Source organism: Schistocerca gregaria, chromosome 1 (assembly GCF_023897955.1).
Source record: "Schistocerca gregaria isolate iqSchGreg1 chromosome 1, iqSchGreg1.2, whole genome shotgun sequence".
Taxonomy (NCBI): domain Eukaryota; kingdom Metazoa; phylum Arthropoda; class Insecta; order Orthoptera; family Acrididae; genus Schistocerca; species Schistocerca gregaria.
The window spans coordinates 290,272,474-290,291,091 of NC_064920.1; the positions used below are offsets into that span (position 1 = coordinate 290,272,474).

The 18,618-nt window shown below is 43.5% G+C and overlaps 1 protein-coding gene across 1 annotated transcript in view; it reads left to right on the forward strand.

Annotated features, from left to right (window-relative positions):
* Positions 1 to 494: 494 nt before the first annotated feature.
* Positions 495 to 18,618, forward strand: part of LOC126341392 (uncharacterized) — a 402,286-nt gene continuing 384,162 nt past the window's right edge. Inside the window, exon 1 of the mRNA XM_050001772.1 lies at positions 495 to 800. Within this exon, the coding sequence (XP_049857729.1) occupies positions 654 to 800 (147 nt within the window). The 5' untranslated portion in view covers positions 495 to 653. The remainder of the gene's footprint in view (positions 801 to 18,618) is intronic.

Sequence of the window (18,618 nt, forward strand, 5' to 3'; positions counted from 1 at the left end):
AACAATGGCGGCGATCTGGTTTGACATGGGCATGCAAAAACTGCCACAGCGTCTACAAAAATGCATCGGCAGAAATTGTGGTTATATCGAAAAATAGCTAAATGTTCAAGCTGTAAACTGATGTAAACCATTGTAGAAATAAACAGGTCTATGTTCTTAAAAAAAAAAATAGAAGACCTTACTTTTGGGATTGCCCTCGTAGTTTTGTACACGCTTTACTTGATTTCGCCGCACCTGGCATCCCCTGCGGGAAAGGGGTGCAATATTGGTTGATTTTGAGCCGTAAGACGACACGACACGTCGCAGATTACTTATTACTTATTACTTGTTGCCTTCATAGCGCGCTGGTGTCGTGCAGCGAGGCCAATTGTACTACCTGGGAAGCGGCGGAGTCGGTCTGGTGGTCTCAGGAGGAAAACACTAACAACCGTGTCGGCTGCAGCGGGCGGTTGCGCAAAAGCTGCCCCTCCCCTGCCTCCCTGCTGCTGGCCTAGGCAGATCTGGCTCCCCCCCGCTCGCCTCCGCTGCTGCTGCTATCCTGCCCGCAGCGAAAAGCGTGGCCGCGAGCAGTGGGCCAGTAGAGGGCAGCCGCGCGCCGCGATAACCCATCCGGTCCGCTCGTCCCGCGTACTGCGTGCTGTAGTGTGCGCGCCATGATGGCCGAGACCAAAGTCACCGTGACGACGGGCACCGCCCAGGTGAACAGCGACCCGGGCCCGCAGGGCGCCAGCCGCCTGCCCTTCGGCGCCAACGTACCCTACTTCCGGACCACGCCCGGCATCATCAAGCTGGTGCAGCTGGTGAGTCCAACTCGTGCTCACGCCGGCGCAGCGGGCCCGAGAAATTCGCACCTCCAACTTCGGTATCGATTAGCTGGTTACAAATCTCACGTCGCCATATTTCTGGGTGCCGAAGATGATCAGTGTTGGGGTAGCGTGAAGAGTCCTCGGTCCTACAATAAAAGACTTCTTCAGAGCCAAAATGCGATTATTTCTTGACGTAGTTCTGGGGTTTTTCAAGGAGGTCCATCCTTTTAGCAGGAGGTCTCTGGGACGACGCCCGTTTACTATCGTGACAAGTAAATAAAAACACCTACAGCCGTCGTTATGAGTTTATTTTATTTTGTTTACTCAACATGCATCAGCATGACACTATGAACTGCAGCCCCGTGTCTTTTGGACGTGTGTATCTGTAAATGTGTAGTTCTTATCAACGGTTGGGCAGACAAATATGTGTCAAAGATGACATAGATGACTCCTACGATTACAAACACGTGAAGAGCTTGCCTGCAGACAATGTGGTTCTTCATCGGTGATGCTACATTACCTGCGATGTTATTGCATTTTCAGTCCTTTTTTGTGTTTGCACCTGTGTAGATGTAACACTAACGAACTATTACTCCTATGCTGTGTACTAATTAATTGTGGAACACTAAAATTTATACTCTGAGTAGCATGTTAATATTTATACATCAATAACGACAAAAATAATGAACATATGCAAAAATTTAACGGTTTATCTCTTCTGAGATCTAAAAACAGGAAAGGACAGCTTAATTGAGAGATACTAAATAAAGGAGTACAGTAACAGTGTAGAAAGAAGGAATCATGATTTGTGTTTCGAGAGAATTAAACTATGGCATGGCAGCAGTGTTGATAGTACTGGGGAGAGGAAGGGTTGTGTTGGACAGAAGGAGGCTCTCCGTCCAAGAAAATAAGCACATAGATTAGGTCAGTTGTTAAAAGCTCTGCCTGCGAAGGTTAAGAATCCGAGTCTGAGTCCAGGTGCTGTAGGCAGGTACCGAATGTTAACTGTATATAGTAATAACCAGCCACATGTTTGTTTTGGTTTGTTTATTGAAAATACAGTTGTTTTCGAATTGATCATTCACCTTCACACGACGTACATGTTTTTATCAAAACACGGAACACTGGATTAAGTGTAGGTTACTGAACCCTCGTACAATTGATGATTGCTGTAGGACATAAAACTGAGCATTTTGTGCTTAATTTCGAACGTAACGAACCATTGCAGATCTAATAATTGTAATTAACTAATGCATAACGTACAAATTATGACTTAATTTAAATAAAACTTGGAATAGCACATACTACGACGCTTTAGTAGCAATGAAACACTTTCCCCGCTTTGGTGTTCTTGGGTTGAAGACAAGTTGCTTTGGATTCACCACAGGAACATTTGCTTTTATCATCTGTCTTGTAAGAATAACATTTTTGTTGTTATTCATGTTTGCACACAATCACTATGTTCTTCGTTATGATTCCGGTTCGTTGGGCATCAACATAGGTTATTTCCCCATCTGACATGAGTCAGTCAAAACCGGTGTTGTTGACCAGTGAATAGCTGTATAGGCGGCAGTGTGTCTATGTAAATATGAAGTACATCGTAAGTATTATTCTTTCTAGACAGACGAAAAAATTAATGTTGCTGGTGGTGATTTCACGACAGCTCATCTTTAAACCGATGTTCACGCGTTTTGATGAAAACTTGTAAGCCATCTGAAGACGAAAACAGTAACGTTGGTTTTTATTAAGAAAAGAAACCAAATAGTTGCTCTTTGAACCACCAACGTCCTCTGATACGTAACAGATACAGTTCTCTTATAATGTTGTTATTTGAGAAACAAGCGCGGTAAATAAGTATTTTGTGTATCGTCTGGAATCACTCTTCAGGAATGGAGTCCACTCCGTTGAATTCTGTTGTGACAAGTAAGTAAAAACACCTGCAGCCGTCCTTATGATTTGATTTTATTATATTTTGCCCCAACCAGTTTCAACGCTTAAGTGCGTCATCTTCAGGCTCTTTATGATGCGATACAGGTTGATATGACCCCCATGCATACAACATCTATTTTCAGCATTACTGGATACGCAGATAACGTGTGCAGTTGATGGTTGGAGTGCTGACATGTAAGGTGCAAACACAAAAATGGACTGAAAATGCAATAACATCGCAGGTAATGTAGCATCATCGATGAAGAAATCCACATTGTCTGCAGGCAAGCTCTTCACGTGTTCGTAAACATAGGAGTCACCTATGTCATTTTTATGACAGCCATGAGCTGTTAGTTTCCGCTTATATGTCTGTCCAACCATTTCTAAGAACTGAATATTTACAGATACACCAGTCCAAAAGACACGGGACTGCAGTTCATAGTGTCGACTTATGCATGTTGAGGTAACATTTTAGATTACCACTTGTCCAGGCCAGACTCTCCATCGTAAAGAGTAGTACTTAATCTGAGAGACTTCTTCGTTTATCCAAGTAGTAGAGACTGTAGTTGGCAACTTACGCACCCAGCAAAATTCCATGAAAAAGCCGACAGGGAACCGATTACAAGGTGACGAAAGCAGTGGTATGAACGATTGGCGTTGTCGAATACGCCTTCTATTAGTTTTTAAATTTGACGCTACGAAATGATTACAGCAGATTTTAACTACTATTTCGCCTACTTCTCCATCGCCTCCGCCCCCTTATTCCCTCTCACCGTATTCTCTCCTCGAAATAGCATTAGCATTATATAGGGACCGATGACCATAGCAGTCTGGTCCCTTTAATCCCCCAAACCAACCAACCATTATATAAAACAAATTATGGAATTGATTTTTTGTCACTCACTGTCAAATGTATCGTAAATTTATGATGACGATGAAAGGTATAAATGAACTGTTTCTCATTCAGTCTCAGGACAGGAGGTACACTAAGGACTTAATAGAGTTTCCTCTGTTTGAGCAATCATGTTACTCTGATATTTCGACTACCTAGATACAGTCGAGAATTTGTTTATACGCCTTGTCAATACAATATCTGCGATTACCAACTCTCTTGCCTTCTAAGAGTTCTGCTACTCTTAATGCCCTATAAGTAGTATCAAAATGTCCCCTTTCTTTTAAGCTTCCCAATGGACGGGCTACAGAGACATCTTCCTGCCACGTTCTGTCTGACAGCTGTTCATGTCATCCTTCATCTACCTTCCTAATTTTCAATATAACTCTGTACTCCCACATTCATGTGGCTCATTTTTTCTTACGAGAGGAGTTTGAGCGATTAAGCGATTGAAAGCACCATTCAGTCACGCTGGTCTAGGTTTCCTGTGCCCATTACAACTTGAGGCGAATGCTGGGCCGGTACTTGGAGCAAGGCCACAGCCCATTTGTACCTGGGTGAACTGTTGCCCCTCAGCCTCAGCGAGACGTTAGTTCCGAAGGTGCCTTCTGCCACATTGCCTTCATTTGGAGTACAGGGCCGTAGGCCTGCTCCCGACATTCTATTTTACTGAGCTAGCCGTTTTTTTAAGCTGTTTTCCGTTGCACTGTAAAACGTTGGAATTTCCTTTTTCATTAACTGACTTAGGAACTAATGCAGGCATCTCATATTCCATTCTTGATGAGTCTAATTTGATGAAAGGTCTGCGTCTATACTGTTGTGGCGGAATTTGGAATTGTACGAAGGTTGACGATAAAAATCAGTGCCAGCACGCAAGAAGTGCCCACCTTGAAGTCCGCATTCAACAAATGCATCATATGGAGCAATCTCTAGTGATCTCTCTTGATAAAATTCGGCTGATAACTTTAACCAAGTTGACGGTGGTGGTGAGCGTCACTTTATAGACTTCCAACCTGTTGCCTCTAGAACAAGGCGCTCGCGTCAGATGAGCGAAAATAGTAAAGTAAAATAATACGCATACTCTGGCTATTTATCTCTACAGTCTTTCTTCTTAGACGCTGTTTCTCGCTTCTCTGCGAGGTCGGCATCGTTATATGGCTTTTCCCCCTCAGTGGTAGATGGTGGCCGGATCCCCTTCCATGACGTCACAACCCCCCTCCCTCTCCTCCACCCCCTTCCCCCCCCCTCCCCCCCCCCCACACACACACACTTCGGAATTCCTGTACCCCATTCGTCTACATCAGGAGTAAATGGCATGTTCAACCGGTGGGGGAAAGAGTTCTAAGTGTGTGGCGTGTATCGGAGGCAAGCTATATCTCGGCGATAGCGCGCAAACACTTTCTCCGCGTACGTGTACACCATAATTACTCTACCTCGCAAACATTGGGGCTACACTCGTCTGGTGTGAGACGTTCCCAGCAGGGAGGTCACTGGGGGCCGAACTGCACAATAACCCTAGGTTCGGTGCAGAGCGGCGATGGGGTGAGTGGACTGCGGTGTGGGGTTGTGGACCACTGAGGGCTAGCGGGGACGAAGCCTCCGTCGTTTCTAGGTCCACAGTTCCATACAATACAATACAACCGGAAGCGAGACGCGGATAACAGACCGGTATCTACCTAGTTAGACGTGCGAAACAACCTAAAAACAAAAGCCGGGCTTGTCGGCTCACACTAGCGCTCGTCCTTAATCAACGAGTCGGATCTAATACGGGGCAGTCGCAAGTCCCCGAAACCTCCAATCGACTCTGTGATCTATTTTGTTCCTGTGCCCGTGAGATAACGCAGAAGAACCCCACACCGTAGTATTCACCCACCGTTTGCAATATGGAGGGTATGACTAATAGAAGCGTCTGCCCCCGGTAGCTGAGTGATTAGCGTGACAGAATACCAATCCTAAGGGCCCGGGTTCGATTCCCGTCCGGGTCGGTGATATTCTCCGCTGAGGGACTGGGTGTTGTGTTGTCCTAATCATCATCATTTCGTTCCTTCGACGCGCAAGTCGCCGAAGTGGCGTCAAATCGAAAGACTTGCACACCGCGAACGGTCTACCCGACGGGAGGCCCTAATCACACGACATTTTTTATTTACTGACAGAAGTCAAAAGTATGGTCACTTGAGACACCAGACGAAATTTGTAATTGGATTGATGGTTTTTTGATAGGAAGGATGCATTATGTTATCTGAGATGGAGAGTAAACATCAGATGTACAAGTGTGTTGGGATCCATGCTGTACATGTCGTGTATTAATGATCTTCCGAACTATGTTAATAGTAACCACAGTGTTTTACAGATTATGCAGTTATGTGTAACGAAGTATTGTCTAAAAGAAACTACCTAAATATTTACTCAGATCTTGAAAATAATTCAAAGTGGTGCAAAGATTGGCAATTTGGTTTAAATGTTCAAAAATGTAAAACTGTGCTACTGTGCTCTTCACAAAACCCTATGACTATTATGTCAATGAGTCACGGTTGGAACCGGTCAAAACACACAAATATCTGGGTATCGTAGAGATTTTTTTATTTTTTATTTCGGGTTATCAGTCTTCTGACTGGTTTGATGCGGCCCGCCACGAATTCCTCTCCTGTGCCAAACTCTTCATCTCAGAGTAGCGCTTGCAACCTACGTACCTAATTATCTACTGGATGTATTCCAATCTCTGTCTTACTCTACAGTTTTTGCCTCTAGTGCCCCCTCTAGTACCATGGAATTAATTCCCTCGTGTCTTAACAGATGTCCTATCACCCTGTCACGTCATCTTTTCAGCGTTTCACACATATTCCTTTACTCTCCGATTCTTAGCAGAACGTCCTCATTCCTTACATTATCAGTCCACCTAATTTTCAGCAGTCTCCTGTAGCACCACACCTCGAATGCTTCGATTCTCTTCTGTTTTCCTACAATCAATGTCTCACTACCATACAATGCTGTGCTACAGACGTACATTCTCAGAAATTTCTCCCACACATTAAGGCCTATGTTTGATACCAGAAGACTTCTCTTGGCCAGGAATGCCCTTTTTGCCACTGCTAGTCTCCTTTTGACGTCGTCCTTGCTCCGTCCGTCTTTCGTTATTTTGTTGCCTAGGTAGCAGAATTCCTTAACTTCATCTACTTCGTGACCATTAATCCCGATGTTAAGTTCCTCGCTGTTTTCATTTCTGCGACTTATCATTACTTTCGTCTTTCTTCGATTTACTCTGTCAATACGCTGTACTCATTAGAGCGTTCGTTCCATTCAGCAGATCATGTAATTCTTCTTCACTCCCATTCAGGATAGCAATGTTATCAGCGAATCGTATCACTGATATTTCACCTTCAATGTTAATTTCACTCCTGAACTTTTCATTTATTTCCATCCCTGCTTCTTCGACATACAGACTAAACAGTAGGCGGGAAAGATTACATCCCTGTCTTCTACGCTTTCTAATCCTAGCACTTCGTTATTGGTCGTTCACTCTTATTGGTCCCTCTTGGCTCTTGTACATACTGTATATTGTTGGTCTCACCCTATAACTAACCCCTATTTTTCTCAGAATTTCGAATATCTTGCACCATTTTACATAGTCGAACTCTTTTTACAGGTCGGCAAATCCTATGAACGTGTCTTGCTTTTTCTTCAGTGTTACTTCCATTATCAACGGCAACGTCAGAATTGCCTCTCGGGTACCTTTACCCTTTCTAAAGCCAAACTGATCGTCATCTAGCACATCCTCAGTTTTCTGTATATTATTCTTGCAAGCAGCTTGGATGCATGAACTGTCAAGCTGATTGTGCGATAATTCTCGCACTTGTCAGCTCTTGCAGTCTTCGAAATTGTGAGGATGGTATTTTTCCGAAAGTCGGATGGTATGTTGCCAGACTCATACATTCTACACACCAGCGTGAATAGTCGTTTCGTTGCCGCTTCCCTCAATGATTTTAGAAATTCTCATGGAATGTTATCTATCCTTTCTGCCTTATTATTTGACCTTAAGTCCTCCAAAGCTCTCCTAAATTCTGATACTAATAGTGGATCCCTTATCTTTTCTAAATCGACTCCTGTTTCTTCTTCTATCACATCAGACAAATCTTCCCCCTCATAGAGGCCTTCAATCTACTCTTTCTACCTATCCGTTCTCTCCTCTGCATTTAACAGTGGAATTCCCGTTGCACTGTTAATGCTACCACCGTTGATTGTAACGTCACCGAAGGCTGTTTTGACTTTCCTATGAGCTAAGTCAGTCCTTCCGACAATCATTTCTTTTTCGATTTCTTCACTTTTTTCCTGCAGCCATTTCTCTTAGCTTACCTGCACTTACTATTTGTTTCATTCCTCAGCGACTTGTATTTAAGTAATACTGATTTTCCCTGAACATTTTTGTACTTTCTTGTTTCATCGATGAACTGACATTTCTTCTGTTACCTACAATTTCTTCGCAGTCACTTTCTTTGTACTTATGTTTTTCTTTCCAACTTCTGTGATTGGCTTTTTTTAGAGATGCCCATTCCACTTAAACTACACTGCCTACGGAGATATTCCTTATTGCTGTGTCTGTAGCGTGTCTTGTCATCCCTTAGTACTTCCGTATCCCACATTTTTGCGTATTGATTCCCCCTGACTAATCTCTTAAACTTCAGCCTACTCTTCATCGCTACTACATTGTGATATGAGTCTGTATCTGCTCCTGTGTGCGCCTTACAGTCCAAAATGTTATTTAGGAATCTCTGTCTCACCATGATGTAATCTAACAGAAATCTTACAGTATCACCAGGTCTTTACCAAGTATACCGCCTCCCCTTGTGATTCTTGGCCAGAGTATTCGCTTTTACTAGCTGAAATTTATTACAGAACTCAATTAGTCTTTCTCCTCTCTCTCATTCGTTGTCCGAAGCCCATATTCTCCTGTAACCTTATCGTCTACTCCTTCCCCTACAATTGCATTCCACTTCCCCATGTTTATTAGATTTTCATCTCCCTTAACGTACTGTATTACCCTTTCAATATCCCCATATACTTTGTCTATCTCTTCATCTTCAACTTGCGACGCGGTATGTATACCTGAATTTTCGTTGTCAGTGTTGGTTTGCTGTCGTTTATGATAAGAACAGCCCTATAATAGAACTTTTCACTGTAACACACTCTTTGCCCTACCTTTCTATTCGTAACGAATCTTACTTCCGTTACACCATTTTCTGCTGCTGTTGATATTACCTTATACTCATCTGACCAGAACTCCTTGCCTGCTTTCCATTTCACTTCATTGACCCCCACTGCCGGCCTTTGTGGCCGAGAGGTTCTAGGCGCTTCAGTCCGGAACCGCTCTGTTGCTATGGTCGCAGGTTCGAATCCTGCCTCGGGCATGGATGTGTATGATGTCCTTAGGTTAGTTAGGTTTAAGTAGTTCTAAGTTCTAGGCGACTGATGTTAAGTCCCAAAGTGCTTAGAGCCATTTTTGACCCTCCCCCCCCCCCCCCCCACTATATCTAGATTGAGTCTTTGCATTTCCCTTTGCAGATTTTCTAGCTTCTCTACCACATTCAAGCTTCTGACATCCCACGCCGCGACTAGCAAAACGTTATCCTCTCGTAGATCATTCAGTCTTTCTCTCATTGTCACCTACCCCTTGGCAGTCCTCGTCTGGAGATCCGAATGGGGCACTATTTCGGAATCTTTTGCCAGCGGAGAGATGAGCATGACACTTTTTGAGTTAGAGGGTGCATACCCTTGGATATACGTTGTGTGTCTTTAATGCAGTGGTTTCCATTTCCTTGTGTATCCTAATGCCGTAGATCATTGTTGATTCCTCAGCCTTTAGGGGCAGTTTCCCAATCGATGGACAAGAGGATGCCCTGAACCTCTGTCCGCTCCTTCACCCTCTTTGACAAGGCCGTTGGCAGAACGAGGTTAACTACTTATGCCGGAAGTCTTCGGCCGCCAATGCTGATTATTAATCAAAATGCAAGCATTGGCGTGTTTCAAACCAAGGACAGAGGACGTTTTGATTACTGATCAAAGACGCTATCTCTAGGCCATGGTTAATGCAATGGAAAAATCAGATAGGCCCAGTCGTGGATAAAGCAGGTGGTAGAATTTGGTTTATTGGTAGAATACTGGGGAAATGCAATCAGTCTACATAGGAAGATTGCTTATAAATTCTATAATATTGCTCAAGTGTGTGGTACCCGTATCAAACAGAACTAGTAAGGGATACTGAACGCAGACGGAGAAGTGCAGCACGAGTTGTCACAGGTTGTTTGACCCATGGGAGAGGGTCACAAGATGCTGAAGAAACTGAACTGGCAGACCCTCCAACATAGACGTAAACTATCCCTAGAGAAAGTACTAACAAAGTTTCAAGAACCAGCTTTAAACGATACCTCTTGTAATATACCACAACCTCCTATGTATCGCTCACATAGGGATCTGGAGAACAAGATTAGATTAATTACAGCAAGCACAGAGGCATTTAAACAATCACTCTTCTCCGTACATGAATGGAACGGGAAGAAACCTTAATACCTGGCACAGTGAAACGTAACCTCTGCCATGCACTGCACAGTGGATTGCAGAGTATAGGTGTAAATAACAGAATTAACAACGCGGTGCCAAGTAACACGTGTCCTGACTCAGTAGCAGAGTTGGCCGAGGCCAGCAGATGGCTCATACCGCGCCACTGTCGCATCGCTTGGATGCGCCGGACGCCTTCATCTCTGTCTGACAGACACCCCAGCCGTGCACAATTTGCGCCGCTGACACGCATTACAGAAGCAGAGGTGACGCGCCGCCTGGGATCGTTTGCCAGGTCCCTGAGGCAACGTTCCAACCAGCCCGCGGCTCTGACGTCAGCAGCGGCTAGGCACACCTCTCCTGGTGGCGTCCTACTGCGTAAGACTGACACTCCCTCACTCGATACCGTAGATTCTTGCGCGAAGCGGGGCTTGCAGACGTGCAAAACGATAAATTAACCAAACAGTGCAGCAAAGCCAATATCAAAAACATGGTTGATTATTATTTCTCAAGAAAGGGTCGCTGTCATTTTCCATTTCATTTACGCTTATTTCAGTACTGGGCAACGGCCTAGCCGCAGTGGATACATCGGTTCCCGTGAGATCACCAAAGTTAAGCGCTTTCGGGCGTGGTCGGCCCTTGGATGGGTGACCATTCAGGCTGCCATGCGGTGTTGCCATTTTTCGGGGTGCACTCAGCCTCGTGATGCCAATTGAGGAGCTACCTGACCGAATAGTAGTGGCTTCGGTAAAGAGTACCATCATAACAACCGAGAGAGCGGTGTGCTGACCCCACGCACCTCCTATCCGCATCCTCCACTGAGGATGACATGGCGGTCGGATGGTCCCGGTAGGCCACTCTTGGCCTGAAGACGGAGTGCTTGTTTTTATTTCAGGACCAATCTTCGTAGTCGAGGTCACCAAACCAAGTCATTGGTGTGATAATTGACAGGAAGTAACTGGGTCGATCCCCTTGGAAGAATAAATGTTAACAGTATGAAACCAGTTCTTCCCAGCTTATACAACGTACAGGTAGCTAACGGGAATTCAGCCGGGAGACGACGTAGACAATCGCAGAGGTTTCAACAGATGCAAACAAGCGCTGTGAAAGTGAATTTGAAATCTCGTTTTGCAGAGTAATTCCGGAGGGATAAACACACACACACACACACACACACACACACACACACACACACACACACACACACACACACGCACCAAACATTAACGCCATCACCAATCAAATATGACTGACGCCAGAAGTTATCGATAGTAAAAGTTCTTAAAAAGCTCGTGGGACTGCATTAACTCTGTCCCTATGTCTTTTGACAAGGGAGAGAGCAGAATTACACGAAGAATCTCTGCTTCTCTTTACAAGGTGACTTGCCAATTTGATCTCATCTGCTTCGGTAGGAGCTCTATCCCAATAGCTAGAAGTGGATGCCAGATTCTCCGTGTTACGTTTCATAGGACAACCGGTACCAAGACAATGTTCTTCAACTGCAGATTTGCTCAACTGTAAGTGTGAGTGACGCTTAAGCTCAGTGCACCGGTCCTCCACTGCCCTGATAATCTGACCTGCAGTATATATGACATACCACACCTGCAAGGAATACGATAGACACCTGCTTCAGGAAAACCAAGATCATCCTCAACGGAAATTTGTAGGACGCTGATCTTAGCTGGAGCTAGGGAAACGCATTTCACGTCATATTTCCGCAAAATACGACCAGTCTTATTAGAGATTGTCTCTGTGTGAAGCGCGGAAGGCACAGTCCTACGTGCCGAATCGGTACTATCACCACTCATCCGGCTGACAAACTGTCAGAATCTGAAATGACGTGACCGAGGTACGAAGTACATCTTCACACGGAACCGGATCGTGACAGCTATCAGCCTATGGATACAAGTGAATGTGGGTAGGCTTCCTAGAAACGGCCACGGTGGTCTCGCGGTTCTAGGCGCTCAGTCCGGAACCGCGCGACTGCTACGGTCGCAGGTTCGAATACTGCCTCGGGCATGGATGTGTGTGATGTCCTTAGGTTAGTTAAGTTTAAGTAGTTCTAAGTTCTAGGGGACTGATGACCACAGATGTTAAGTCCCATAGTGCTCAGAGCCATTTGAACCAACCTATAAACAGCATGTCACCTGACCAACACATCAAGAAAGGGGAGGAACCATTGAATTCATATGTTCTAAAAGTCATTCAAGTTCTCACTGCTATGAGGCCAAACGAAATATCCCCCACATATCTGGGAAACACGGAGGTTTCAAGGCCGCCGATTTCAAGGCAATTTCCTCGAAATCTTCCATAAACAAATTTGCGGTAGTAGGTGACAAGGGCTTCCCATCGGAAATCCATCTGTGTGCTCTTGGTAATGGTCATTGATTAAAAAGTGAACACATTTCGAAATTGGTTCGTTAATTCAACACAAAGTCTAACGTCAAGGAACAGAGTTAATGATAAGTCACTTGTTTACAAATAATAATTTCTGGCGTCGATCAACTTAGATAGTGTGTGATGCTAGTCTTTACACTGTGTGTGTGTGTGTGTGTGTGTGTGTGTGTGTGTGTGTGTTTTATCTTGTGGAATTCACTTGCACAGCATTTACTTGCTGGAGTTTCAGGTTGTACACAAGGAGGAAGTGACGGCGGTTGTCGACTATGTCACCCAGCTGCATTCCCGTAAGTTATCTGAAAAGTTAATAGTATTGAGCTGTCAATGGAAAGCTTCTGAACTTCAGACTATTCACTGATGTCTTGTACCCAATCCTTAACATTTCCACTTTATCTTACGAAGAAAGGACAATAGGCATTTTCAGTGATAATTTGTCTATTAAGATGTTCCCCGCAAAATAGTTGCGTCAGATCTTCCACGAGAAGACTATCTTGGCCTTTCATTTACGCAGAGTGATACGTTACACAGAACATCTACGTAAAGGGTGAGATATTTGTCTGGCTGAGACAACCATGTCAACATAATCTGTAGGACTTTTGACTGCTGCATCCAAATTCCTCACGACGATGGTCTGTGAGAAAGAGGAAATGAAATCATGTCGCCACTGGCGGAGCAAGTGGTTATTCTGTCTTTGGCTCCAGTAAGGCAACCAACTTATGCTGCAAATGACAGCAGAGCCCATTGACGATACAGTCAGGAACTTAAATTCCGAGAAACATTGTAAATTAATAAGTGGACGCACGCAGAAAGAACTTAATTTCCACACCCAGTTCAGTGATCTTGCTTTTCGTCTCCCCCCTCCCCCCTGTCGTTTATTTCGAAGTTAGAACTGGTAACTGAAGAATCGTGCTCATTTCCTCACTACCTTTTGCCCCATTGTGATGGGATTTTTCTCCCGAAACTCACAAAAGCAACTAGTCTTTGAGCAAAATGTCATGAGGGGACTGCTTTCCTCCCGGTTCATTCTACTACGCGCACCTAGTGACGAGGTTTACACTGCGCGAAACGAGAGAAGCGAGGGAATTCTACACGCACCCAAAAACAGACTGTAGTCTGCCTCGTCATGAAACCGCCACGCTATACACGTTTCGCGGTAGGGATCACGTTCGCAGTACCCGAAACTGTTGCGCGAGACTGCTTCGTATATTCTGAACGGACTTACAGCTCGAGAGGAGCAGGCTATATGACACAACTGGGTTTCACTGTTTTCCTCCCATTTTTTTTAGCACATCATCTTTACTTCAAGCATTAGGCCCTTATTTGTTTTGCCTGTTACAGTTCCCATAGCTTCACCGGTCCCAATCGTTCTTTCGCCTTCTCCCGACAGGCTTACACCATTCTTTCAAGTTGTTCATTCCAGCTTGTATTTTATTGACGATATAAAATATATTCAGCTCTTACTTAATTTCCAGATTTCGATATCTTTTGGCACTTGTGCATCCCTCTAATGCTCTTAGAAACCTCATCTCTGTTGCTTGTATCGACTTTCTTGGTGTTCACTTATAACCCACCTTTCACTTATACAGGGTGCGGCAGCGTTCATAGTAGGATATTAAAAACACACCATCAGGCATCAATTAATAGTTAAAGGTATCCATTTACTAATGTGTAAGGCATTGTCCATTGCGTGGATTACTTTTTGAATATGACTCCTGTCAAATGATGCCCCCTCTGCACAACACATTCATCTAGGCGGTGTTGAAAGCTTTTTCGTAACTCGGCGTAACGTATTCCCTGGGCCATTGCCGACGGCAGCTCTGATGCGATCCTTCAACTCAGGAATGGCGGCACAACGTGTTGGGAACACTTTTTGCTTCAGGTAGCTCCAAAGGAAAAAGTCTGCACATGAAAGGTCAGGTGAGCGAGGCGGCTAGGAAATGTCACCAAAACGGGAAATTACTCTATCGGGAAATGTCTCTCGTAAGAAATCCATGCAAATTCTAGCCACCACTCCTGAGATGAAGGATCTCATCAGAGCTGCCGTCGGCAGTGTCCCAGGAAATACGTTACGCCGACTTACAGAAAGCTCCCAACGCCCCCTAGATGATGTCTTGTGCAGAGGCGGCATCATTTGACAGGAGTCATATTCAAAAAGTAATCCACGTAGCGGACAATGACTTACACATTAGTAAATGGCATACTTTTAACTATTAATTGACGTAATAAATTAATTACAGTTAATGCCTGATGGTGTGTTTTTAATGTCCTTCTATGAACGCTGCCGCACTCTGTATAAAGAAGCGTTGGAACTGTCACTGTCTTGTAAAATTTCCATCTTTTTTTCTTTCTTCGTCTTCTTTTTTAGACATTTGTCCATTTATATTCCTGAACTTAGCTAATTTCTTCTGCCTTCGTCATACTCATGTGTGATGTCACAACCTAAAGCGTTAAAATTCTTGTCCTGTTCTATTATTAATCACATTTTTTTTATTTAAAAGCGAATTATTTTGTCTTTTTTTCTGAAATCGTCAAATGATACTCGTCACAAATCTTACTTACTAAACGTATTCTCCGTCCTAGGACATCTTTATTCTCCGCCAACAGTGTGTAATTTTGCATGTAAATGGTGCTCTAACATAGCTTGTAGCCAAAAACAAACAACTTACACAAGGATGCAGCATTTCGCCCTCACTTCTTTACAATTATCAAGATAACGCAGTTCGATAATTGAAAGATATTTTTAACGAGGGAATTAAGCTTAACGGAAATTTTTGCTTGAGCTGTGTTTATTTCATACACATATGTCAAATACAAACATAATTTTAAACTGTGTAGCTCCTCTGACGAGTATTCAGCGCTGAACACTGATATGCTGATGTAATAGCTCGACCAAGAAGAGGGTATTCCCCGTTTCGAAGCACTATTGACGCAGAATGAAATACCATATACCGTGCCTGTAAGTCGCTAACGTCAATCTTTTCTCACCAGTAGTCATTCTAATTTACCATTGTTCTACAATTACTCGCAGCAACAATTCTGGTGTGCCAGACGAATACCAGCACTACATGCAGGACTTAACGGGGTTGTAGGTAATATCCACATCGCGGCATTCGGCTATGGTTCGTCAGTCGAGCTATACAAAGCGCTCACTCATAACAGGCTTACAACTGAAGCAGATACACATTCGTCACCCTACACTGATGTAATGAATGGCGGCCTACCAATTTACTTCAGTATCTTTCATTGCCACCCGCGAATATTTGACGGAATTAGAGTTCGAGCCAATAATTAAAAATAATTGCAAGGGGAATATCATACTCGTATAAAGAGAAGATGTTGCACCATTGCTGCCATTCATACACTACTGTACATTTTACAAGTATGTAGGTTGCGGAAGGTGTTAGGTCTGATAAGAGAAGTGAAATATTAGTTAAAGCTGAAGGAAACGAAACTATTGTTAATGTGGCTTCGTTTCTCGGAAACGAAAAAAAATGACACATCGGGTGTATGATTACGAGAACTATCGAGCTGGATTTTTTCTGAGTGTTAAATGATTGTTTTTCATGATTAACATTAAAACTAATTTCAACGTTGGAACAATGTGAGAGTACCTGCTTCGAAAGTACCAAACTGTGATCGAGAACATAAGGTATTCCCGTCACGATGAGATGTCTCAAATTTGATCTCTCTAAATGTATGGGTGGGAAATTAGGGAGAAATTATTATAGCAATAAATCCCCATTATTGAGGTTTAATTTTTATATAACGATCTTTCCTGTGACCCAATAAACAGCTTTTTCAATGGTAACTGTACACATCTAGTTTTTTTTCTTTCCTGCAGCATCTTCAGAGGCCTGCAACACATGATTTAATTATATATGAGACGTGTCGACATAATTTTAAACATTTATTCCAAAATTTTTAGTGTTAGTCTCTTTTCATAAGCTACAACCAACTTCTGGACCAGATCTTTGACGAGTCTGAAATATTATTAATTCCACTTAAGACTTCTTACGATCGTTTATTTACGACCGTGGTGTAGTGCACTGTTTGTCGTTGGTTTGTTCAGTCTAGCAGAAAATTCTTTGATAATTTTCTCAGTATTTTAAAAACTTTCGCATCTTGTCATTTTGCTGGAAGTGCTGCCAACTGTCATATTTCTGTGCGCTGACGTCCATTGTTGTTTACGCGGAGCGAATTTGTTGGAAATTGGAAATTTATGGTGAGGACTATGGGAACAAATTGCTGCGGTCATCGGTCCCTAGGCTCTCGCACTATTTAATCGAACTTTAACTTACGCTAAGGACAACACACACACCCATGCCCGAGGGAGGTGTGTGTGTGTTGGTGAGATATCGTTTTGTGTAGTAATTTTCTTGTATTGGTAAGATCTTTCTTTTACGATTTATTGTTGAAACTAATTGGAAGTACCCTAAAATAAAGATAATGACAATATACTAATTTATAAACAAAGGTTAGACAACTTACAGAGTTCTGTGTGATTCGGTATAGCTGTGAAGATTCCTCGAAATCTGATATTGGCACATCTTGTGTTTCGTGTTCATATAATTGGTTGTTGAGCCATATACATCATCGACGTCTGCATCAGTTACACAGATTTTATTCTCGAGATCGAAACTTCAGAGGGAATGCGTTCTGTTTATTGCTACATTTCTGTCTCTGTGTGGATTTACCCGTAACATTTTATTTTAAATCCTTCAGTTCTGTCATTTATCCGTGCATTTTCAGTAGATTTAACCTCCGTGTAAGGTATGGTAGCTGCTGGTACAGATCGATAATATCGGTAGTCAATTCAGTGGAATGAACAACGCTCGTTCGTTTACTTAAACATACACAAAACGGTGCGACAATGCAACTTCAGTAAGGTTTCCTGTGCTAAACTTCAGTCAGTTCGTTGTGCCATGCTTTCCCAGTTGCGCTATTCTTCCGTCATTGATGATGCTGATGCTTTTCGCGATCGTAAGTTTTGCCATGAACGCAGTCGTCTTCTTTCGCAACCATACAGTCATCTAAGCAAGTCTCAGTCCCCCTATGAGGCTTGACAACAGCTGGCACCGCTGAACGAGATAATGCATAAAAGTTGAGTGGGAGAAAGGGGGGGGGGGGGGGGGTAGGGATTATTCTAGGGTACGAGTGACTCACGACAGTACACGCGCCGGGTCTTCTCCCAGAACGACAGAACTCGTCACGAGGACGACCTTGCAGCAGCACGGAGGCTTGGCGAAAGCTGCTCCCCGTTGGCACCAGAGGCAGGAAGGGTCACGTGGCAGAGCTATCCCTGAACAATAATTACTATATAATCTCGCATCCGGTACAACATCACGCAGCAATGAAAATATTTCAACTTATGCCTCAGTCACATCGTTCTTATTTTAACCATTACGGGTTTCAATGATTACGCCATCGTAATGCCGTGGAAAAGCCTCGTTTCCATAACTGTTGTTAATGGAAATTCATCCCACTGGTATGTAGTATACGTAGTGTCTTACACTAGTAATTAGCACACCAGAAAGAAATATGGTTAGCGTCTTAAAAAAGTGGTCGCAACGGAGCTCTGTAGGTGGTGTAGCAGTAGTGCTAGAGGGTCTCGCGATCCTCCACCACTGACAGTGATGGAGCGACATGGGTGTACGTGTCAGTCAAAAAACAATTCAAATGACTCTAAGCACTATGGGATGTAACATCTAACTTCATCAGTCTCCTAGACTTAGAACTACTTAAATATCTACATCTACATCTACATCTACATCTACATGACTACTCTGCAATTCACATTTAAGTGCTTGGCAGAGGGTTCATCTAACCACAATCATACTATCTCTCTACTATTCCACTCCCGAACAGCAAGCGGGAAAAACGAACACCTAAACCTTTCTGTTCGAGCTCTGATTTCTCTTATTTTATTTTGATGATCATTCCTACCTATGTAGGTTGGGCTCAACAAAATATTTTCGCATTCGGAAGAGAAAGTTGGTGACTGAAATTTCGTAAAAGGTCTCGCCGCGACGAAAAACGTCTATGCTT